The sequence below is a fragment of the Talpa europaea genome (genome assembly GCF_964194135.1).
Source record: "Talpa europaea genome assembly, chromosome: 10".
In the NCBI taxonomy this organism is placed as follows: domain Eukaryota; kingdom Metazoa; phylum Chordata; class Mammalia; order Eulipotyphla; family Talpidae; genus Talpa; species Talpa europaea.
This window is the reverse complement of record NC_140077.1, coordinates 82,738,467-82,762,723: the sequence shown is the minus strand read 5'-3', so window position 1 is coordinate 82,762,723 and position 24,257 is coordinate 82,738,467. Positions and strand designations below refer to the sequence as shown.

At 38.7% G+C, this 24,257-nt stretch overlaps 1 protein-coding gene across 2 annotated transcripts in view; it reads right to left on the bottom strand.

Annotated features, from left to right (window-relative positions):
- UCHL5 (ubiquitin C-terminal hydrolase L5) overlaps positions 1–20,136 on the bottom strand; it is a gene marked incomplete at both ends in the record, with an annotated part of 31,607 nt that extends 11,471 nt beyond the window's left edge. The window contains 6 exons of one of the 2 annotated variants that reach the window (XM_084244740.1): positions 1,268–1,398; positions 1,477–1,538; positions 1,620–1,745; positions 10,374–10,479; positions 12,250–12,313; positions 19,876–20,136. In XM_084244740.1, coding sequence (XP_084100866.1) covers positions 1,268–1,398; positions 1,477–1,538; positions 1,620–1,745; positions 10,374–10,479; positions 12,250–12,313; positions 19,876–19,951 — 565 coding nt within the window. The remainder of the gene's footprint in view (positions 1–1,267; positions 1,399–1,476; positions 1,539–1,619; positions 1,746–10,373; positions 10,480–12,249; positions 12,314–19,875) is intronic. The other variant, XM_084244739.1, reaches the window with a different exon arrangement.
- Positions 20,137–24,257: the final 4,121 nt, after the last annotated feature.

Below are 24,257 nucleotides of genomic sequence, written 5' to 3'. Positions count from 1 at the left end.
CAGATCTGTAAGATAAGGAGCACTATCTTAATTTTACAGATGATGAAACTGAGGGCTAAGAAAAACTAACTGACATGTTAGTGCCAAAATAAGGATTCAACCGTTATCTGACTCCCCAAAATCAAAACTGTAAAATAAAAAACTAAAAGCTACACATAATACAAAACACCTTAATCCAACTGCTTTAATCCTCTCTTTTCAGTATAAGTTTTAGCATAGCCTCCCGTTAACACAATACAACTGGCTACTCATTTTATCCTTTACTTCCTTTATAGCTGAAGGTTCTAATAAATAAGGATGGCTGCCAGAGAGAAAGCAAGAGAGAAAGTGCAGAAATCAGATCAACCACCCAAATAAAGAAAATCAAATTCTAAGGAGTTAAGAATATAGTCTATAAATTTTCTGTAACAACACAGAAAAATATTTTTTAAGTATAGAGACAGTATGTAAATCTCCATGAAGATAAACTACTGATTGTAAATATGGGGCATGGTCAAAAGAGCACAAGAAATATACAACTATATTAAACTTTTTAAACCTAAAAGTATAAAGTTTTTAAGAACAGCAGGTAACATTAGATTCAATTAAAACAGCTTTAGTTGGGCTAAAAACAAAAACATAATGAGATTAAAAACAAGGAATTAAATTTCTTTTGTTAGTCTATGATTTCAGTACTATAGCAGAACCACCAGTTATAGCCTCAGCCTGATAACCATTTATCCTTTTTGCTCAATGTTACTGGAGACAGATAGGCTCAGAACGAATCTATCCTTTGGCACAAAGGACAGCTTGTTTAAATAAAAACATTTCTGTAGATTCTCATAAACACCAAATTAAAGTGATTCTAAATGATTCAATTCTAAATGAAAATATCTTAATATAAGATGATAAAAAATAGATTATCAATAGATTAAAGATGACAAGGTACTAACTTCATTAAAATAAATAGTTTTTAAAGGTTAACTGGAAAACAGAAAACAAATTATGCAATCTATAGATTAAAAAATTTCACTGAGAAAAAAATTAAAGACCTCAACCAAAAAAAGCAGTCAACATGTTCTTCCTGTATATTATTTAATTATATTATTATTATTATCCTATATATTAATTATTTACCAAGTACTGAAGCTTAAGGCTTTCATAACAGTATATTACCTTTGGCACTTTCCACTTCACAATATAAGCAGCACATAGCTACAACAAAGGAGAATACCAGACCTTTTCTTCCATGACAAAAGTGAAATACAAGAAACAGGAACTGGATTACCTAAATCAATCGGTCCTTCTCTTAATCCATCTAATTCATACAGTCTTCCATTAACAGGAACATAACTGACAAAGTGAAAAGCATCTTCTTCTTTTGCTGCTGTCTTTGCATCAAATTCAAACATTTGTTGTCTACAGAGATGGAAAAACAAAATAAGAAACAAACAAGCAAAGAAAGAGACAGTATTTGTTTAACAGAGTTTTCTTTACCTGGCGAAACTGTTGTGCACTTGTCGAATCACATCTGAATTGCTCAGTGCCAAACCTTTCATCTAAAATAATTTTAAAAGTAACCTATTAAAATAAGAACTACTACATATAAGGCATTTTAGGAATAATGAGACTGTACTCACAGCTGCATCGAAACTTTGTGAAAATTCTTTAAATTCTGATAACGTCTCTCCTAAATGGACATCTTGATGGGTACAGTTCAACAACACACTTACTATGGCTTGAGTAGCACAAGCATTATTAATTACCTATAAAATATAAAAGCAAAGTTGTACATTATCAATTTGGTTTTTTAAAAAGCACTTTCAACCAGTAACAATGACTGACAAAATATATGAATACAGTCAATAGTTCTCACTGTATTTCACATAGTCTAAGCATAAAAATAATAAACATTTAAATTTCCATTCTATTTTGAGAAATTTGCTACTATTCTGGAGAAAAATTTTCAATTTTGTTTCCTTTTTAATTCTTACACTCCTCTACTTTTCTTTGAGGTCTTGTGACTATCCACCAATTCTTACACTTTAAACTGCAATATGTAGAAAAATTTTTTGGTAAGACTGCTTTCTACATGAGGAAATATTCTATTACTCCCAACTACCAAACAAATACAAGAATATCACCACGTTTCCGCAATTTCTTTATTTACAGTACTTTGTACTCAACACTGTCTTATAATTGATAAATCACTGAAAAGTAGCAGATCTGTAATTCACTTGACATTGCTGTTGATCTCTTTTAATATGTACTTTGACCTGAATCACAGTTCTTTCAGTAAATTTCGATGAAAAGTGGTAATGACTAAAGGAGACTTCATAAAAAGGTAGTTACAACGTTTCAAGACCTGGTACTTCTGTATCTTGGGCCAAAGTTATCTGGGGTGAAATCATCTGGGATGGGTTGGAAGAAGTCAGAAGAAGTTAAAATTTACACTCATTCACATATTCTTTCAAAAATCATGACATGACATTGACGACACAGTATGTACCCAATGCTAGGCTAGATGCTCAGGTAACAGCAGAGAATACTACCAAACATTCTAATGACTTAAAATCTATATCCATAAGTTTAGGGATTTTTAAAAAATTAAAAAAAAATTCCAAACTTATCAAAATTGTATACATTGAATATAAAGTTTTTGTACGTTAATTATATTTCAATAAAGCTGTTTTATTGAAAAGGGGGAAGGAAATCCGGTGGCTGATATTTCTTTCAATATTAATGATTTACAGCTCATTTTGTGTGAAGAATACTATTACTGTATGCATGGGTATAAAATGATCTCTTCAAGTTTTAGAGTGAATTTAGCACCACCAAGTGGTTATGTGCTATAAAGTAAGGATTTATCCCCTCCCCCAAAAAAAGACCTTCAAAAGGTCTCTCAAATATTTACTAAGCACCTACTGTGTACAAGAAACAGAGATGTAGTCCTTATACACATGAAACTCACAAAATCACCTCCTATATGTCTATTTAGGAGAGCTTTAACTGTAGCTCACATGAGCAAAAATAATTCCAATACAAATTATTTATGCAGTCCCAATTTTTTTAATTTTTACTTTATCCCTTGTGTTCCACTGGCTGTTAACACATGTTTAAATAAAGCAAGAGTTTAATGAACACATGAGGCTGAAGCAGGTGGTCAAAAGTAAGGCTAGCCCAGATCCTGAAGAGTTAGTTTGAGCACATATATTCTTTAGTTCATCCAGTTCACATTCAACTCACATATTCATGTTGCTAACCCGATCCTGCAGTCATGTGACTTTGCAAGCCCTCTAATACAGAATAACTTCTTTTCATACCTTATACAAAAGAATATGATAGATGTAGTGTATGTCAGCAGATCTGCTGTGTATTTCAGTAGATCAGGATTCACTTTCTCTGGTGAATCCTCTCAACCCCGCACCTCTGGCCTACACCCTGGCTCTTGTATGCATAAATCAATCAATCGTTAAAAAAAAAGTCAGGAAGATGGAGTCCGAGGCACAAGATAGAGTCAGTTCAGTCTGCCAGAACGTCCCTTTTCATAGAAGTTTTATGAATTTTTGTCGAAAATCTGTGAATTTTGCATTATACTCATCTCTGTTTTGTTTTACGGTACTACTTCATGTCAACCAATGTTCTAAGCACAGAAAATCAACAAGGTTCCTGCCCATAAGAGAGAATGTTAGTGGGCAGAATCAGGGGCAACCTTGGGACCCCCGAAACCTGCCTGCTCTAAACGAGTTCTGTCATCTGCTGCATAGGCACACTCTGGTGCATAAGACCTTCAATGGAAAGGGGCTTTAATACAATTAGTGTGCAATAGAGAAAGAGAAAGAATATAGTTAAGGGCCTCTCTGGTGGCACAAAGTGTCTATGACGCTATCTGCAGCCACTGCAGCATGAATTCCATCCCTGGCCAGGGAGTTAACTCACAAGGTGCAGCAGTGCTCTCCTGTCTTGCCAGCTGCTCCCCCAGTAGTGTATTTCAGTGTTCTGCTCCACACTGTGTCTCTGGTGAATCCTCTCACCACCCCACCCTGCCCGCCCTGCACCTCTGGCCTACACCCCCACTCTTGTATGCATAAATAAATAAAATAAATCTTAAAAATAAAATCACATGATATACCAAAACCCAACTCCTAATGAATTGTGGACACAGGTGTTAAAAATAAAAATGTGGGCCTCCCTGGTGGCACAGGCGGTTGAGCGCAGGGCTGTGAAGCTGTCCGCAGCCTCTGCAGTGCTGGTTCGATCCCGGCCGGCCAGAAGGATACCTACATGGCGCAGCAGACCTCTCCTGTCTCACCGCTGCTCCCCTCAGCAGTGTATTTCTGTCAGTCTGCCTGTTCTGTTCCCTGCCCTGTCTCTGGTAAATCCTCTCACCCTCCCACACATCTGGCCTGTACCCCGGTTCTTGTACGCATGAATAAAATCTTTTCAAAGGGTCTCCCCGTGGTGCAGCGGTTGTGCACTAGGCTGCGAAGCTGCCTGTGGCCTCTGCAGTGCCGGTTCGATCCCCGGCCGCGGGCGTGGGTCCCACATGGCACGCAGACCTCTCCTGCCGTGCACACTGCTCCCCTCAGTAGTGTGCTTCATCAGTCTGCCTGTTCTGTTCCCTGCTCTGGCTCTGGTGAATTCTCTCACCCTCCCATGCTTCTGACTACACCCAGTGCTTATATAAATAAATAAATTTTTAAAAATTTATAAAAAAATAAAAATAATAATCTTAAAAAAGAATAAATTTTTAAAAAATAAATAAAAATGTAAATATCTTTTACAACTTTAGATAGATAATGACTTCTTAAACCAGATACAAAAAACACTGATTCTCTATTCATTAAAAGATACCCAAGAAAGGTAAAACAATTGGGTGTCAACTTATTATTGCAAGAATATACAGACAACTTGTACAAATTAAAAAGTAAAGCACAATTAAGCCCAGATGAAAAATAAACAGGAAATTCACAGAGAAAATACATATGGTCACTAAGCACATGAAAACCCTTTCAAAATGGACAGAGATCAAGGAGATGTAAGACCTCAATGGAGTGCCACTTTACAGCCAGTTGGCTGGCAAAAAATAAAGCAGGACACTGTTACAGGTTGGAGTATGTGGTTACACAGTGACTTCAGAAAACATTTGGTATTTCCTCCTAAAGTCACACATTTTCCTATCAGATGAGATAGTCCTACTTTCAGGTACATGCCAGGAGAAATTTGCCTGTACTACAGGAGATATCTGTGAAAACGTTTATAGCTGCACAATTAATAGTAACTCAAATAGAAAACCCAGATCAAATCTACAAAGGGTATAAATAAACCACTGTATATTCATGTAATTGATATACGACATGCAAAATATATGAACTACCTAATAAACTTATTGATGAATTTTCATAATATAACATTGTCTAAAAAGTCCCCCCAAACTACATAGAATATGACACTTCTTGTCAAGCTAAAAATTTTATATATATACACCTCTTTAGGATTATAAAAAGTAAAGCAAAGTAATGATATATAGATTTTAACAAGAAGGTTATATTGGGTGAAAAGAGTAAGGATGAGTTACACTATTATACATTGGGTAAGAGAGAAGGAAATAACAGATAAAGTTTATTTAGGTGGTGATGGATAGGTGCTTCCTACAACTAAAATAATCAAATAAATAAAAGGAGGCAACAAGTGTGTGTCATCAATCAAGAATTATCTTAATTGATTGATATAGCTTCCTCCTTCATTCCCACAACCAGCCCATTACACATTGAAGGCGCTAGTTACTTTAAATATTATTCAAATCTGTTCACATCCCTACTACCAGTCTTTTTTGTCTAATCTTCAAATTACTTCGTAAATGCCTCCTAAATGATATCCAGTCTTACATCCTATACCACTCTCTACTCTTCAAATGCATTCCTCACACTGTAACCAAAGCAGTCTCTTCTAAATAAAAATCTGATCACTTTACTTCTTAAAACATTTCAAAAACATTCTACTAACCCACCAACTGATACAAAGTCTCAATCATGGCTTAAAATACCCTGCATGACATGATCTCTGCACTGGTGGCAGGAGTTAACAGTGGTTCTCCATATCCATCTTTTTCTTCTCCAACAGGGTTAGAGTACCTACATTTTATCTGGGTCCACAGCCATATGAAATGAAGATAACTTTCCCAGCCTCCTTTGCTGCTAAGTACAGTCATGTGACTGAGGTCTGGACAAAAAGCAGAATACATGTAACAAGGGCAAATTGTAGAAAATGTCCACTAAGGGACATTTTAGCAGAGTGTGCTGTCCCCTTCCTACTGTCTAGATTGTGAAACTGAGATCGAATAGCTGAAATTTCAATCCTCTCCCTGGATATGCAGTAATCTTTGGACTAGAAGCCACACACAAAGAAAGAAAGATCCTGCAGTCTACTAGAGGGGGAAAAGGAAGGGAGGGAACACAGCAGTCTGAGATGAAGGGCTATGGGTGTGTGGAAGGCGAGGGTGTAATACGTACCTAAGGAGGAGAGCACCTACTCCCCTAGATCATACACAGGGCTGTAAACCAATGCTACCTCAACAAGGAAAAACAAAATATCATTCCTGGATCCTTATACACAAATTCTAACCACCAGGAAACAATTTATTTTCTCCATATTGAATTAACAATGATATACACATACACACATAGCCCTCCAATTAAAGCCTATAATTAGCATTAAGTCATTATTACCTCTCTAAACTGGTACAATTCCAATCACCAATACCCAAACTATGTATTCAGTTAATATAGTTAATACAAATGACCTTTTCACAAATAAATTATTTCAACTAAATTTTTTAAATTTCTGAAAATACTCCTAAGAGCCCAGGTACCCTGGATTGGAAATCATTACTATAAGCTCGTGAAGTCTAGAACACAACAATTAAATATTTATGTAATAGATACTATGTTTTAGCATAGGTTCATAAGAAGCATATTATGAAAAAGACTAATAGGTGTTATTGGGTAATTACTGATCTTTGAGTTTAATAAAAACTTATGGCATAACATAATAAAAAAAATCAGGAAATCGCTAATCCAAAATATAAATAAACATGGCTAGAATAATATAATACAAATAAAATATCAAATAACACTAAGATAAAAATGTAACATAGAACTAAAAAAATATCAAGGAACTCCAGAAATTATAAACTCAGACTCAATTTTACATAATGACTTCTGAGTTCATAACTTAGTGCAGAAAAAATATATTTATTACATACAAACACACAGAAAAAAATCTGGAAGACTATACATTGCTTTCAGGGTTATGTCTGAGGCTAAGATTATAAGGAATTTTTTCTACAACATATATAATGTTTAAATCATATACAATGAATATATGTTCTTATATATATTTAAAAAGTAAATAACTTTCTTTAAGACAAGAAAAATCACCTGAATGACTTTTAAAACTACCCATCCTCTACTTTCACTAAACTATCTACATCTTGAAAATCACAAGTAAGTATAGCTCTAAAATAATTACTGTAATACAGTGATACCCAAACAGCACACAAACACTAAAATATAGATATATTTGTGTTAGAGAAATAGAGATTTAAAGTGTTGATCGTTAAGAGATTATTTTTAAAAATTATAGGACATTTATATCAAGAATGCTTTTAAAAGAGCCAGTTTTGCCATGGGATTAAGAGTTTGGACATCAGGACCACAGGTTCTGGGTTTGTACCCCAGCTGTTTCCACATCTGTGAAATGATGATGAACCTGTAAAGCCACATCAGGTTGTTGTGAGGATCAATTACTACAAATAAATTACTAATAAAAAATAATACATACAAAAGTATCTGTCATTTGTACACTGTTATGTGTACTGAAATGGAACAAAGCTAAACCTTTATTATTAAATGAAAAAATATGACACTTAACATAACAATAAAACTTTAGTAAAAAGCCAAGTATGTGAATATGTGTGCATATGAACAGAAAATGGAAGATAGTATATAGCATATCACATCACAAATCTGTTTCTCGATCACGGATTAAATTCTGGATCTACCACTCTGTTGACCTCAGGCAAATAAGTTGATTTTGCTAGGCTTCAATTTCTTCATCTGTGAAATGAGGAAACTATTCATAAAGTAGTTTCAAGGATTAAATAAAACATATCTAAAGCACAAAATTTGGCTCACAATAGAATGGTAAATGTTGGATACTGTTGGTGTTATCATTATAGCTGTTATTACGAAGAAGAGATGCTTTTTTATCCACAGTATCTAAAACAAGGCTGGCACATAGTAGGTCTCAATAACTACATATTAAGTGAATAAGTCTAATTGTTAAAAGAGGTGAGTAGTGGGTGTAGGATTACAAAGATATTCCCTTTTATTACTGTATATTTCCGTAGTTTAAGTTTTGCTATAAGAAAAAACAAAACAAAACCACAGAGTGATTAAATTATGTTTTCTTAACTCCTACAGTAAAAGCAAGAAAGTTTTAAATTTTTCTAAAAACATTCCACTTTTAACAGTTGAGGAAATGGAATAAAGTAATATGAAAATAAGTGAAAATAACTTACTAAGTGGAATAGTAAAGGCTTGATCTAAAGGGCAGTATGAGAATTAGTGTTTTTATTTTTCCACCTTCCCAAAGGTTAAACAGATATCCTAAGCAATTTTTTTGAGTCTCAGAAGTAGGTCCAATTTTCAAACAAATGTAATCACAATTGGCTTAAACATTGATCAAACCTCTTTTATCATTCTCCTTTTCAACTTTTCCAAACAATGGACCATACATCTGGAGGCATGTAATAATGTTAAACATCTCCCTGTATACACTAGAACAGTAATTCTCAAAGTATGGTCCATGAATTCCCTTGGAATCCCTAAGACTTTTTTCAAGGAGTTTGTGAGCTCAAAATTATTTCCATACAATGGAAGGGGAGATCCTACACTCCTACTATGGAAACAAGGATGTAAACTAATATCAACCCAATAAAAAAATCTTTTGAAAAAATTGTTTTCATAATAACTCTAAGACAGTTTTGGTGTTTTCCCAGAATTTCACATTCACCCTGACAGTACAATAGCAATTGTGGATATGAATCTAGGTCATGTCATTAAACCATTTCACTGAGACATATACATAGCTACAAAACTAGCAAAACGAAAAGGCAGATTTAATGAAGAATACCTTTGCAGCATCAGTAGTTATTTTTATAAAATTTCAACCTCAGAATATAAGCCTTCAATATTTTGTTGAATGAAATAGGCCATGCCAATAAAACACTTCTTTTACAAATCAAATGTGCAGCCATTTCGAGGAAAAGCACTAAGTACAATTGAGCTGTGAGGTAGATTGGCTATTCATTTCTTAAAACATTTTTACTTGAAAGAATAAGTGACAAATACAGTTCTTCAAACAGAGAATTTGGCAAATATTTTCTTGAAAATTAGTGAAATGAGTCTAACACTTCTAGGGAAACACCTGATAACATTTGTTATTCTTGATAAAATTTAAACTTTCAAGTAAATATTAGAATTCTGGAAGATGTAGACGCATAACTGTAACTTTAAAAGTTACATGAAATTTAACAACTTTTCTGATGATATAGATGGTGATTCAAGTAACAAATGTAACTTGCTGATTATACATATAATCAAATATGTTAGCACTTAAAAGATCTACATAATTTGGTGACATTTCCAAATAACCAACACAGGATGTTATCAGATTCTATATGAATGAAACATCCATTCAAAGAGTAAGATAAACTGAGGAATTTCAATATAAGAGTACAAAATTCATGGAGATGGTTTCAGATTTCACAGCAACATTTGTGAAGTTTTGATATGTCATCAGAGAATATTCATAATTCTCTGAAAAAAACATTAAAATACTCCTTCCTTTCCAATTACACATGTAATAGTGACAATTGCGCAGAGCTACAGACAACTGTTTTTCATATATGTCAATCAAAGCAAAAACACTGCAAAAGACTGAATTAAAAAAGCAGACAGAAGAATGCAGCTGTGTGCTATGAAGCCAGACATTAGAGACTTGCAAAATGTAATGCAATGCAGTCCTCTCACTATTTTAATTTTAATAAAAATAAAGATGTTATATTTTACTAAAGATGTTGTGTTCACATGTAATGAATTTGTTATTTTTAAATCAACTAATTTTTATAAGCATCTCAGTTTTAATGTATAATAGGATAAATACTGATAGATATAATATATAAACAAAATCCCTTTGGGAAACCTAATAACTTTTAAGAATATAAAGGTGTCATAAGAACAGAAATTTTGAGGTGTGCTCCACTCGTGACACAGAGCAGAACAGACGGTTAAAAGCATTGCCATTGAGACTCAAATTATTTAAGAACATACCTGCTTGGCAAAAAATATTGTGTCAAGTCTGGAGTCCTGAACCACAGAACCTGCTGGTTCTTCTCCTGGCTGCCACTTGAAAAGAAAAATTAGCCCATGAACTGGCCTACAAAATAAAATACAAATAGTGACATCAAGCCCTGATTTTTCTATGACATTTTTTCAATAACATTAAATTTTAGTCAGCTTAACAAACACAATGCAAATGAAGTAAATTTGAGAGATTTTAAAAATGTTTGTATTATTCAGAAGATACTTTCTCTTTGGCAAAAACTAAGATGCATTACCTGTGAAACAGGCAACTTCTGTCAATCAATCAGATTGATAGATAGATACATGGATAGATAGATAGATAGAGCTATTTCTATGCTATTCAAAGTCACTAGAATATTGCCTAAGACAAGGAAAATAAAATGTAAAAATTCCATCAGCTAAAAATGAATTATAATGGTTTGTTCTCAAATCTGTGGAATATTCATTTCTACCTTATTTTACCTTATTTACAAATAGAAAATACAAATATTGCAAAAACAGAAGGTGTTAACCCTAAACTGAATTTCAATATATATGAATAAATTTCAAGTAGAATATTTATAGATAAATGACAGTATACATAGCATGAAATGCAGGAAGTCTTCTTCATGTCACTACAAAATTCACAAACAATTCTCAAACTACATCTTGTCATATACAATGAAGTCATCCACCTTCCTATAGGAACTGTTCTGCCCATGAAACATTAAAAACTGCCACTTTAAGATTCTCTACAGTCTATCATTCAAAATTGCCTTCCAAGCAATAAAAATGATGCCTATTCTTTCCTATCCTGCCTTAAGTCCTATCCTGCAAATGATGTATTTTTAATTAACATTCCCTGAACACTTAGCCAGAATTCCAACTAAAGTGGTGGTTCTTTTTCTGGGGAACAAGGGGGAGAGGGAGCAAATTACCTCCTTTTAACTAACAAAAACAGCAGCCATAAGCTGCCAATCTCCATTTTCATTTTTAAAAGCGTATTCCTTGGGCCTCCCCAGTGGTACAGCAGGTTGAGCACTGTGCTGTGAAGCTGTCTGCAGCCTTTGCAGTACTATGAAGCTATCATGCAACACGAGTTCAATCCCTGGCCAGCCAGGGAGATTCCCACATGGCACGGCAGACCTCTCCTGTCTTGCCCGCTGCTCCCCTCAGCAGTGTATTTCAGTTCTTCTGCTTGTGCTGTTCCCTGCTCTGTCTCTAGTGAATCCTCTCACTCTCCCGCACATCTGGCCTGTACCCCAGTGCTTGTATAATTAAATTTTTTTTTAGAAAAAAAGAGTATTCCTTATCCCAAGACTCTAAGAACTCTTCCAGCCATTAAAACTTCTAGTCCTCCATTTGCAGATAATGGGTCAATGCAAGGAGATTGGTGAGTAAGGATCAGAGAGGTGACTCTAGTCAGAAGAAGGTGGGAGGAGGAAGATACTTCCTGGTATCTGCCTACTTTTGAAATTTGATCTGCAACCTCCCAAAGAAGCAACGTGATATGTAGATATGTTCTGAATTATCACTAGCCATGCAGAGAATACACAATATGAAGCATACTATTAATTACGCTTTTGTGCAATAATCTAGTATTTGTTTTCCATGTTCCAACATTGTTCTATAAGTGAATATTATTTTTTTTAATTGGCCAAATAATACTTGTAGATAAAAAAATTACAGGAAGTTCTCATTCTCTTACATGTTACTTATCTATGAGTCTCAAGTTCTTGGCTATCTAATGAGACCTACCTCACAGAAGTGAAAAAAGAAAACAATGTATTTGGCCTAAAGTAAGCAGACAAAATTTGCTTAAGTATAAACATTATTTTGTTAACACAACTAAAATTATACTTACTTTAACTTTTCAAAATTCTCAGGCTCTAAACTCCATATTTCTTCTACTTGGGCTCCTCGGCAACCTGAAATAGAAATTATTTCTTCAGAAACAAAATAATGCATTTTTCCTTCACTATCAAAATATCAACTACAAGAATTACAAATTTGGGGGCAATAAGACATGGCAAATTAAAATGATAAATGTGATAAAACTCAGAGCCAAATTCTACTACTTCTTTTTCTATTTCCTAGCTATTTACCATGGGCATATGTTCCTTCTATAATTTTTAAGTTTCAAGAGTTTAATTTTCACTGAAACACCTCCCCATGGTTATTCCTTCTCAGACTCTCAATCTCTGGCTCTTTGCCATCCACTCTTTTCATTCAACTACGTAATTTCCCCTGCTCCGCTCTTAAAAGAAAATTCTTTTTTCCTTACTATACTTTTAAGTAGTAGTAATTACCACTTATCAGGGAGTTTCATACGTATTTAGTTCCAACCCTTTTCCCAAACTCCATTTCATATTTTCAACAAACTCAAGAGTCCTTCTCCCTTTCCCTAAACATGCTCGTTCTCTGGGATAGAGGCCCTCAACCAGTGTTATTTTTCCCCCCAGAGAATATTTCTCAATGTCTGGAAACATTTTTATTGTCACTATTATCACGTGTGTGTACATGTGTGTACGTGTGTGTGTGTGTTTTGGGGAGGGGAGAGTTTTGAATCCAATGGGTAGAGGCCAGAGACACTAAACATCTTACATCGCACAGGACAGCCCGTGACAATAAAGAATTGTCTACCCCAAAATGTCAATAGCACTAGGTGGACAAATCCTATAATATATATCAAAGTAAGGTGCCCAGCTTGAGCCTGGCCTTCAGACTACCAGGGCATGAATCCCAGCTTCTCCATTTACTACCTAAATGACGATGTAACCTCTCTGTTCCAATGTTAATAGAGCTGTTGAGAGGAATGAGATAATGCAGGAGATGCATGTAATACAGTCCCTGATTTTAGACTAAATGTTAGTTAGTATTATTACCACAATACAAAAAAGTCATTTACCAGTGTGTTCTATGTATAAAGTACTTTAAATGCATTTTCTCTGATCCCTGAAAGGAACATATTTCATGCAAGAAGTTTAGGAATAATAAAAGGCTAGTTCAAATTACTAGGTACTATATGCCAGAAAATTAAACCCCTCATCTGGTTCCAAAGTACGGGCACTTTCTAATATTCCAGTTATTTTCAAGTGACAGTTAGAAAAATCTTTAGACCACTTGCAAACTCCTATGATTAACAAACAAAAACGTTGGTCAACCAACAATATGAGTTTGGGCATTCAAATCATGCCATGTCTCAATTTGCTCTGTTCAGCAAATATCTATTAAGTGCTCACTATATATTAGAGTGTGAGAGTGTGTGTGTGTGTGTGTGTGTGTGTGTGTGTGGGCAAGAGAGAGAGAAAGGCTGAGACTACACTGTTTGTGGTAGGGAAGAATGAAAAACAACCTGAATGTCTAGCAACAGACTGCTAAGTATTCTCTAATTGAAGGGGAGGTGGAAACCTTATGAGTGAAGCTATATTTATGTGTCAAGAAGGGCACAAAAGATGAACTAGTTACCACTACTGGAAATCAACTGCAAAATAGTAAAATATTAAATCACTCTATCCTAACAGAACAAAATATTCAGTGAATAAAAGAATGCTCACATCTTCTGTATGGGGGAAATTTCAAATGGTGTTTAAACACATACACATCTCTTTGTATGAGATGGTACTCAGCTGGTAGCATCTATCTCCTTATATACATTCAATCTTATAACCCCTCATGTACAATTTCATTTAATACATGGTATAATGGAAAGAAAAATAAGCAATGATTCAAAATACCTGGGTTTTAATCCCAGCAGTGTCTTAAAGTGTTTCACCTTGAACAAGAAAATGTCTTAGTGTCTCACTTTCCTCATGTATAAAACAAGGATACCACCAGCTTCATCTAATCCACACAATTCTTGTGAGGTTATTTGTTGTCAAACAATGAACATCCCATTCTATCCCAGCAAAGATAGAAAACAATAAACTGCTTTCACAATACAAACAACTCCACAGTCTAGTAGGAATCAAACACACACAACTCAAAGACAGAGAATCACAAATAAACTGTATATGAAATATATACAGGATGCACTTCAGAAGTAGACGAGATCATTACTATATCTGTGCCCAACACAAAAACTTTTCATGCATAGTTGAACTGGATTTTAAAAGAATAATCTTATAATTTGTCATACAAAACCAAAACACTTCCAAAGCGAGAGAGCAATAAAATTAAGTTTCAAAATTTAAGTATTGACTAACATTAATATGATACTAGTGGCATAAAATACTTCTATTTGTAAACTAATTTCAAAAAAAATTTTCTCAAAAATACACCCGGAGTCTTTCTCCCCAAGAAAAATATCCTGGTGTGGTTCTCCCAAACTGCTGCAGTGCCTTAAATTTAATTGCCTGCTAAGTATGCTATCTCCTAACAGTTTTGACAATTGTCATTCCCTTAACACGTCTATCAAAAGCAGTAAGCAGGGCCCCAGTTTCTGTACTCCCACAAAAAAATAACACCCATATGTGTTGCCCAAACTCATTCTCAGTCATCCCGTGGTATAGACAAAAGCCATTTAGCTGGTGAATCTGACCAAAAAGGAAAAATTGGACAGCAGGCGATCTCTCACAAAACATGGACTAGACACAACTATTTGAACTGAATCTAAATTGGAGATCCCAGTTTGGGTGCTCAACAATTGTAAACATCACTTGCTTTCAGAGGTACTATGTATGTATAGCCTCATTACTATACTCATTTCTTGTGTGAAAGCCAGAAAAATTAACTTATTTCTCCTTACTCCTCAAAACATGCAGGTGACATATAAAAATGGTCATAAAAGTGGTCATAAGTGATCTTCAAAAGAACATTATGGCTGCAAAAGTCATTCAGATATGCTTTAACTCACTGGCCACAGTTGTTGTGGATGTTGGAATTCCACTTAGACATTCTTCTTGCAGACCAAAGTAGCCTATGCAATCACCAACACATCTAGCTGGGTTAATGTCTTAGCAAAATGGAAAGGTCAAAATAAAAACTTGACAAGCCACCTGCCTTTCTAATGTAAACACTACAAGAGATAAATTAAACAGATTTGGTACCAGCCCTGTGGATCAGGTCAGAGTAGTTAATGGCATATGTGGTATAGAAATGAAGGATGGACTTTGAAAGGAAACAATTTTGAATGGGTTTATCCTGTTTCAGTTTGTCTTTTGAGAACTGCCAGATTCCAGATATTCCATAAACAATGGACTATCTTTTCAAGGATATAATGCAGTAAACAAACTTGTCTCCCTGTATCACAGGGAAGACTTATTTGCATGTCTCCATGCAGCCAAAGGTTGAATGGCTTTGCTAGCAGTCCCTGCATAAAATTGGAAGTTTCTTAAGCTCAAGATTCCTTAACTGTGACACAGACTAACACGTGCAGCATTTCCATGGACCTGGAGGACAGGAAACCTATGTAACCATGAATCTCTTGCTGCCTGCTGTGCCATGAGTAATACAATCCTTCCTCTCTAAAGGAGAAGTTGTCAGCCAGCATCTATAAAAGTGGCAACTGACAAGCAGGGTAAAATCCAACACTCCATAATTCTTTTTTTTTTTTAAAGACTTATTTTATTTATTTATACAAGCACTGGGTACAGTCAGAAGCACGGGAGGGTGAGAGAATTCACCAGAGCCAGAGCGGGGAACAGAACAGACAGACTGACGAAATACACTGCTGAGGGGAGCAGCAGGCGCAGCAGGAGAGGGCTGTCTCACCATCTGGGACCCTCGACGGTGGCCGGGGATGGAACTGGCGCTGCAGAGGCTGCGGGCAGCTTCACAGCCCAGCGCTCAACCACTGCGCCACCAGGGGAGGCCCACTCCATAATTCTTAACAGATGTTATATTTTGTCAAATGATTTTCACATCTACTGAGATAATTATATGGATTTTTGTTTAGTCTGTTAATTGGTGAATTACATTGATTCTTGAATGCTAAACCAATTCTGAATTCCTAGGACAAACCCCAGTCAGGATGTATTGTCCTTTTAATATATCATTGGATTTGATCTGCTAAAATTTAGTTTAGAATATTTGCATCTGTTGATGAATATAGTTCAGTAGTTTCCTTTTATGTCTTTCTTATGCCATTATCACAGAATGAGTTGGCAAGTATTCCTTCCTCTCCATTTTTTGAAAGGTTTGTGCAGAACTGGCATTATTTAGTCCATAAATATTTGATAGAATTCATAAGTGAAGCCATTTTGGTTATCTTTCTTTATGGGAAGATTTTATTTAATTAGATTTATTTTTATGCATAAAAGAGCTGGGGTGGAGGTCGGAGGTGTGGGGGGTGAGAGGATTCACCAGAGACAGTGCGGAGAAGAACAGGCAAATCTACTGAAATACACTGCTGAGGGGAGCAGCGGACAAAACAGGCAAGGTCTGCTTCGCCATGTGGGTCAGCTCCCTGGCCAGGGATGGAATTCATGCTGCAGTGGCTGCTGACAGCTTGACAGCCCTGACTTTAACCCCTGCACCACTAGGGAGGCCCTAGTGGTGGGAAGATCTCAAATTACAATTTCAATTTCTTTTTTTTTTTTTATAGAGGCATGTTTTTTTTTTTTTATTTATTTGTTTGTTTGTTTTGTTTATACATGCACTGGGTACAGTCAGAAGCGCGGGAGGGTGAGAGAATTCACCAGAGCCAGAGCGGGGAGCAGAACAGGCAGAAGGACCGAAGTACACTGCTGAGGGGAGCAGCGGGCGGCAGGAGAGGTCTGCGTGCCATGTGGGACCCTCCTCCGGTAGCCGGGGAGCAGCCGGGGATCGAACCGGCGCCGCAGAGGCCGCGGGCAGCTTCGCAACCCAGAGCTCAACCGCTGCACCACTGGGGAGGCCCACAATTTCAATTTCTTATGTAAGGCTGCAGTGGTTATCTATTTCTTGAATAAGCATCATAATTTGTGTTTTAAAAGGAATCCATACATTTCATACAAGTTGTCAAACTTATTGCCATAAATTTGTTCAGAATACACCCTCATTATTCTTTTAATATCTAAACAATCTAGTGCTGTCAGCTCTTCTAATTTGTATCTCATTTTTCTGATCAGTCTAGCTAAAGGATTTTCCATTTTATTGATCTTTAGGAAATCAACTTTTGGTTTCACTGATTTTTTTGTTTGTTTCACTAATTTAATTCTGGTCTTTATTATTTCCTTTGATCTGCTTTACTTTAGACTTAATTTGTCCATTTTTGAAGTTTCTCAAAGTGAAAGCTGGGGGTCATTGATTTGTTGCAGGAAAAGTTCCTATTACTATACATTGGCAGAAAGCAGAAGTTTACAGCTTCTAATTTTATAGAAGACTGTCAGTTTTATAGAAGACTGATGCATTTATGTATTATGTATGCAACACACCAAATAAAAGTATAGTTCTACCCTATCTGTTCCTTAATTTAATAAGAACTTTCTTTTGCCAACATACTGTATTCCACCAAAATTTGTCTTGAGTCACTGCATCCACAACTAGTGTCCCCTTCAATGATGAAACTTTTAAAATAAATTTACAATACAATTCATAATGCAGGATATTTTACTTTTGAAAGATCTTCTGAAAGCTTTTTTAAATGCATGAATTAGATGAGAAAAAAATCATAGTAATGAACTTATTATTTTCTCTTTGAATTATCTGATAATAAACAACTACCATCATTTAGTTTCTTACAAAGTTCTCCTGCTAAAAGAGTCAAGCCTTTAATAGCTATTATTCATGTTTCTTAAGTGCAGGTACAAAAGGTATATTGACATACCACTCTCTTACACATACTTTATTTAAATCATTTTTAATTCCAATTTTTCTGCACAAATGAAACAAAAGCTGTAAATGGAGTGGATTAATAAACTTGCCTAGTACAAAATTTCTTTGACTTTAAAATGTCATAAGTTAAGGTTTTGAAAGGTAATATATACACCTAAACCTGCAGACATCTCAAACCTGTATGTCCAAAACTGGACCCACCTTCTTGTCCATGAAGCCTCCTCTCTTACTTAGTCCTCTCACCACTCAAGCTAGAAAACAGGAAGTCTCTTTCACCTTTTTCCCTAGATCCAGTCTATCAGTACCTGTTGACTTAAATATATTAAAATTGTTGAATGTACCCCCTCCTCTCTAACCCACTACTTCATGAAAGCCAATCATCTCAGACGCAGTCCATTTTAAGAGACTTCCAGTACCTCTCAATTCATTCTAGTCCAGACTACACAGTACACAAAGTAAACCTTTTTGAATTAAAAAAAAAATGTCATTTCAGCATTTAAATTCTTTGACAGCTAAGTCTCCAGTGACTACCAGACAATCCAAACTATACAAAATGGCATACCATCTGGCCTCAGTTTATCTTTTCTGCTTCCGACTGAAATACTCCAGTTTGTTACATTGTGCTTTAGTCACTTTGACTTTAAAATGTCACTTTGACTTTAAAATTTGGTCCCTAAGTCATATATTTTAACATCACTAATACGTATGTTTTTCCTTCTGCCTGTGCTCTTCCACCTGCTCTTACAACATTTTGCTCATACTCTAACACAACAATCAATACACCATATTAGAGTTTATCAGTTCTTCAGAATCGTCATGGTTTATTCGCATTAAATATTCCCAAACTCTACCAGTGTGCCAAAATATTATGGAACAAAATATGCTTAATGAGATTCCAAATACTCAACTATGGATGAGACTCTATCTATCAACGTTTAATTTTTACCCCTAAGCCTAAGTTTTACACACAGTAGCTACAATTCACAATCCTTGTGCAAATGAACAGATAAAAATACAGTACCTACAGAGGAGGGGCAGGGAAGAGTAAAAAGCCAAATATGTTGAGTATTCAGGAGGGACGGCAAGGAATACGCAACAGAGATATTACGAGGAGAGCATGTGGCAATAGCTCAAGAAAACACACTTCACCGGAAGCCAGAAACCAGCCGGGAGCGAAAGAACCGGCGAGGTGGCCTAGCACTCCCAGGCGGCAGGCGCGCGTGGACGCCCCGCGGAGCGAGGGGCACACTCGCGCTGTTCTGCTTCCAATAACTAGAACCTCGGGTTTCGGGGAGGCTTGGGACTCAGGACACCCGACCCTAGAGAAAGCGCACCACACCCTAGCTTGCCCTGCGGGACCGGTGGCCTGGACACCTGGGCACCGGCGCCCGGGACCGGAGCGCCCGCAGACCAGGGCGGCGGGAAGGGGCGCAGCAGCGCAGAAGCCTGGGGGGACTCGGGGCGCCGGGGCATGGCGTGGAGTGCCGAGTCCGGGGGACACAGCGACACACGAGACAGGCGGGATCCTTGCCCTCGTGGTGTGGCTCTCCAAATGCCGGAGGAAGCGTGACTGCCCCGGGCTGAGGAGCGGGCGGGAGCCCAGCCTTCCCCCTCCCCGACTCCAGGTTCCCCGAGGCGCCCCCTCTAAGAGGCCGCGGGTGGGAGGTGGCCGCAGGGCACCAGCTTGGGCCTCTTCCCGTGACCCCCGGCCCAGGACAGTCCCCTTGGCTCTCACCGAATCCTTTAATGAGCTCGGTGAAGACCCCGGGGTCGCTTTCCATGAGGCACCACTCCCCGGCATTGCCCGTCATGGCCCCGGCCACACACCGCCCCGCTCCACCTCTCGCTCCGGCCGCCCCCCGCACCAGCAGCCACCGGACAGCGATCTCGGCAAACCCGCCGCCGAGCTCGTCTTCCCTACGTCACCCCGCCTACTTCCCGACAGCCTCCGGGCGCCGTCACCTGCAGCGCGACAGAGCGCGGGAGGACGCTCTAGCCACCCCAGAGACGTCGAAACCCGTCTTAGGCCGTGCAGCACCCGTAGCGGATTAGGGAGGCGGAGCCGAGGCGAAGGGGCGGGCATTCGGCGCGCCGGGGAGGTAACATCCGGGAATCCTCGCCCGCCGCCAGGGGGCGGGACAGGGGCGGGGCAAGGGGCGGGGCAAGGGGCGGGACTCGCTCCCGGGAACCGAACCTGGAGGCCCGGGCGGCGGCGGCGGTGCTGGAGTTGCAGCTTCCCCGCCCGTCGGGCCGCTTCCTCGGCGCCCTTCCCGCTGCGCAGGGCTTCTCCCTGGGGCGCCGCGGCGGCGGAGGCCCGGCCGCCGAGCACAGGTGAGGGAACGGCGGGCGGCCGGCTGGGGGTCCTTTGTGCGGTCTCAGGCGGCCTCCCTGCCCCTACCCCGCGTCCTGGCGGCGGCGGCCGAAGCAAACCATCGAGGGCCCGGCCGGGCCGCGCTAACGGGGCCAGCTGAGCTGTGGAGCCGGCCGAGCCGGCCGGGGCGGACCCCCGAGGGCGGGCCCTTCCCAACGCGAACCGCCGCGGCTGGTGCCTGCAGGGCTGCGCCCAGGCCGGCGCCCGGAGGCCCCGCGTTACTCCTCCTCTTCCTCCTCGGCCAGGAGAGGCGTCGCCCGGGATCTGGGTGTCGGGAAGAAGGAGCTTTGTGGGAATAAGGCCGGCGAATTGGTCCTGGAGGGAAGGGCGAGGCAGAGGGAGCAAGGTCTGTGCGAGATTCTGGACGGGTGTTTGCCTCAAAGGCAAACGGGATTGAAAATGCGCGGTGTTAGTAAGCTGCAAACACTCCTGATGGTGCTGAAGTTAAGTGATGAGTGAAGCCGAAAATGGCTCTTTTCACTGGATCACGAAATGGTCCTCCTTCAGCAGGTTCTTCAGGAATGCTGGTGCTAGGGTGAAAGTCGAGTAAGGATGTGTTGATGAAGCTGCAAGTTCCAAGAAGGGCCTTTGGCTTTCAGAGAAAAAATGCTTTGGTGGATAACACTCCAATTCCTTGCTTTTCGAGCTCGTGACCGCTGCCCTGCAGTTAGGAAGCATTGTGTTACTAACTCTGTAAAACCGCAAAATAAACATCGACTTTACTGAGCGAAATCCACAGGAAGGCTCTTATCTTAAAACAAGCATGACTGTGTTGGAAGAGGAGCTGAATTTTGTATTCAGTGTGTGATTAAGACAAAAATTGAAACTTCCTTTAAGTTTTTCCCTGCGAGATTGTGCCCCCAAACCGGGGGCCTTCTGTTGGGTATCTTGCGCTATTAAGTATTCTGAAGTCAAGTTTGTGAGGCACAGAGGGTCTTTATTAAGAGCCATACTGGAATGAGTGTCCCCGTAATCCAAAGCTGTTTGCAGTAATTTGTGGTTATTTTAAAAATCTGTCATATTGCTGTGAACTTGTAAGTGTTTTTTGTGCCCAATCAATAGATCAAAACTAACATTTATTTGATTCCCGACTTAATGCGTGTTGTGGAAAATTTAGTCCTTGATGCATCCTAGAAATAATCAGAAAGGGGAGTTAAAAATTTTAATTATATTGTTAACCTTTGGCCCTAAGAGTTCACATAAAAATCCAAATTTCCAGTTCTTTGGAAAAATGAGGTCTGGCACATTAGACACATATAACATGGCAGCCAGTTTGCTTAAGATGCATGCCTTCATGCTGTCACATGTTGCACAGACAACATGCTGTCACATGTTTGCCCAGTTGCTCACCATTTTGTATCGCCTCACACTTGACTTGATCTACTCATGTCCATTGCCAGTCTGAATGATAGTTACTGGAATTCCTGGCACCAGTTTTTTGTATTGTTGTGTCTTTTAAACTGTCCTGTTTAAAAGTCTCACCTCTTGGGATGAAAGGTAGTATCTTCCACTAACAAATCATCAAGAGACTTTGAAGAACTATTCAGGTGCATACATTGAAGAAAAGTGGAATCCTTAAAAATAATATAGTATTAGTCCTGTAAAACATACTCTGAATATTCCAGGTCTAATGAATATAAAACAGAAAGAAGTTCTGTTAATCCATACTGTGTAGTACAAAAAAATCACTGCTTGTTTTTATGTTTTGTTTTGTTTTGTTTTGTTTTGTTTTGTTTTAAAGGTTTATTTATTTATTGGGCCTCCCCTGGTGGTGCAGCAGTTGAGCACTGAGCTGCGAAACTGCCCACAGCTTCTGCAGTGCCAGTTAGATCCCCGGCCACCAGTGAGGGTCCCACATGGCGTGACATACCCTCTCCTGCCCCGCCCGCTGCTTCCCTCAGCAGTGTATTTCCAGTCTGCCTGTTCTGTTCCCCACTCTGGCTCTGGTGAATTCTCTCACCCTCCCGAGCTTCTGACTGTACCCAGTGCTTGTATAAATAAGTAAATAAATAAATGAATAAATAAATAAATAAGGTTTATTTATTTATGCATACAAGAGCTGGGGTACAGGCCAGAGATATGGGGGGTGAGAGGATTCACCAGAGACAGAGTGGGAAACAGAACAGGCAGACTGACAATACACTGCTGAGGGGAACAGCGGGCAAGACAGTAGAGGTATGCTGCGCCATGTGGGTACCTCTGTGGCCCATGACACTACTTTATTCTGGTTTTCTTTAACTCTATGTGCCCCTCCTTTTTCTCCTTTAAGGGGGCCTTTTTCCCCCATAGGTCTTATTTGGGAATGTTCACTAGGATTCCATCCTTAGTTTTCCCCAAAAAATATGAACATGCTCAATCTTGTATCATCTTCAAAACAAACTTTCTTTTTATCTGTGTTCCTTATTCCATCTATGCTGCTATACTCAGACCGTTCCATTTGTAAAATTGAAAGACACAGAGCAAGATTTCTAAATCCCCTTTCTGAGATACCGTTCCCCAAACTTTATATTCCACTTTTTCAGTTTCCCTTCTTTGTGCAAGTCTTCCTGGATTATTGAAACAGCATTATTTTAGCCTTTGCTCATTCACAGTAGTCTACTGTAGGAACGCTTAATTGCAGTTTGCTGCATTCGGTGTTTTATCTGCCTCACTAAAGAGACTATGATTTCCCTGAGGGCAGAAAAAAATTTCACCTTTTCCTTTTTAAAGATTTATTCATTTATGTATATAATAACTGGGGTATAGGCCAGAGGTGCAGGGTGGGGGGAGGTGTTAGAGGATTCACCAAAGACAGAATGGGGAACAGAACAGGCAGATCGACTGAAATACACTGCTGAGGGAAGCAGCAGGTGAGGCCGGAGAGGTCTGCTGTGCCATGTGGGTCAGTTCCCTGGCCTGGGGTCATGCTGCAGCAGCTGTGGGTGGGTAGCTTCATAGTGCTGCACTTAACCCTTGCGCCTCCAGGGAGGCCCCCAAATTTTTTACCTTTATCATGAAACAGGAATAACTTCATTGTCATGCACATAGTTTGTGGTAAATGTTTGTTGAAGTTTTTCTGTTGGTTTTTTGTTTGCCACAGGGAGAAGCCCAGTGTACTATAATGATAACTGCAGGCACCTGAATAAACAACTGTACAGTAGTGAGAGTAGCAGGACACTGGTGGAGAGTAGACAACTGTGGTTGTTTCATTAGGTAGGAATATTGTTGCCAGGCAGCTAGTTCCAATAGCTTTAGGTATAATGAAGGAAGAAAGTGTGAGAGTTCAGATGACATAAACTATAAATCAGCTCTGTTAATGGAATGTTAATCAGGATCCCCTCAACTATAGGTAACAGAAAACTTACAAATTTACTTAATGATACATTTATTATATATTAGGAAATTTGTAAGTAGGTCACAGGTAGATACATGATATCAAGGATCCAGGTTCCCTTTTTTTTCCTTCGACTGCTCTTTTAAGTAGGTATGTTCTCTTAAACTGGCTCCCTGATAGGGCCTCCCAGGTAGCGCAGCCGTTGAGAGCTGGGTTGCGAGGCTGCCCACAGCCTCTGCAGCGCCAGTTCGATCCCCAGCCACCGGCGAGGGTCCCACAAAAAAAAAAAAAAACCTGGCTCCCTGATAGCTGAAGGTAGCTGCCACCATTCTAGGTGTGTATAGTATCAAGACAGAAAACAGAACATTCTTTCTTAAGAGCCCAATTCTTTTTAAGAATAAAAGAATATTAGATTTAACATGTCACACTGGCT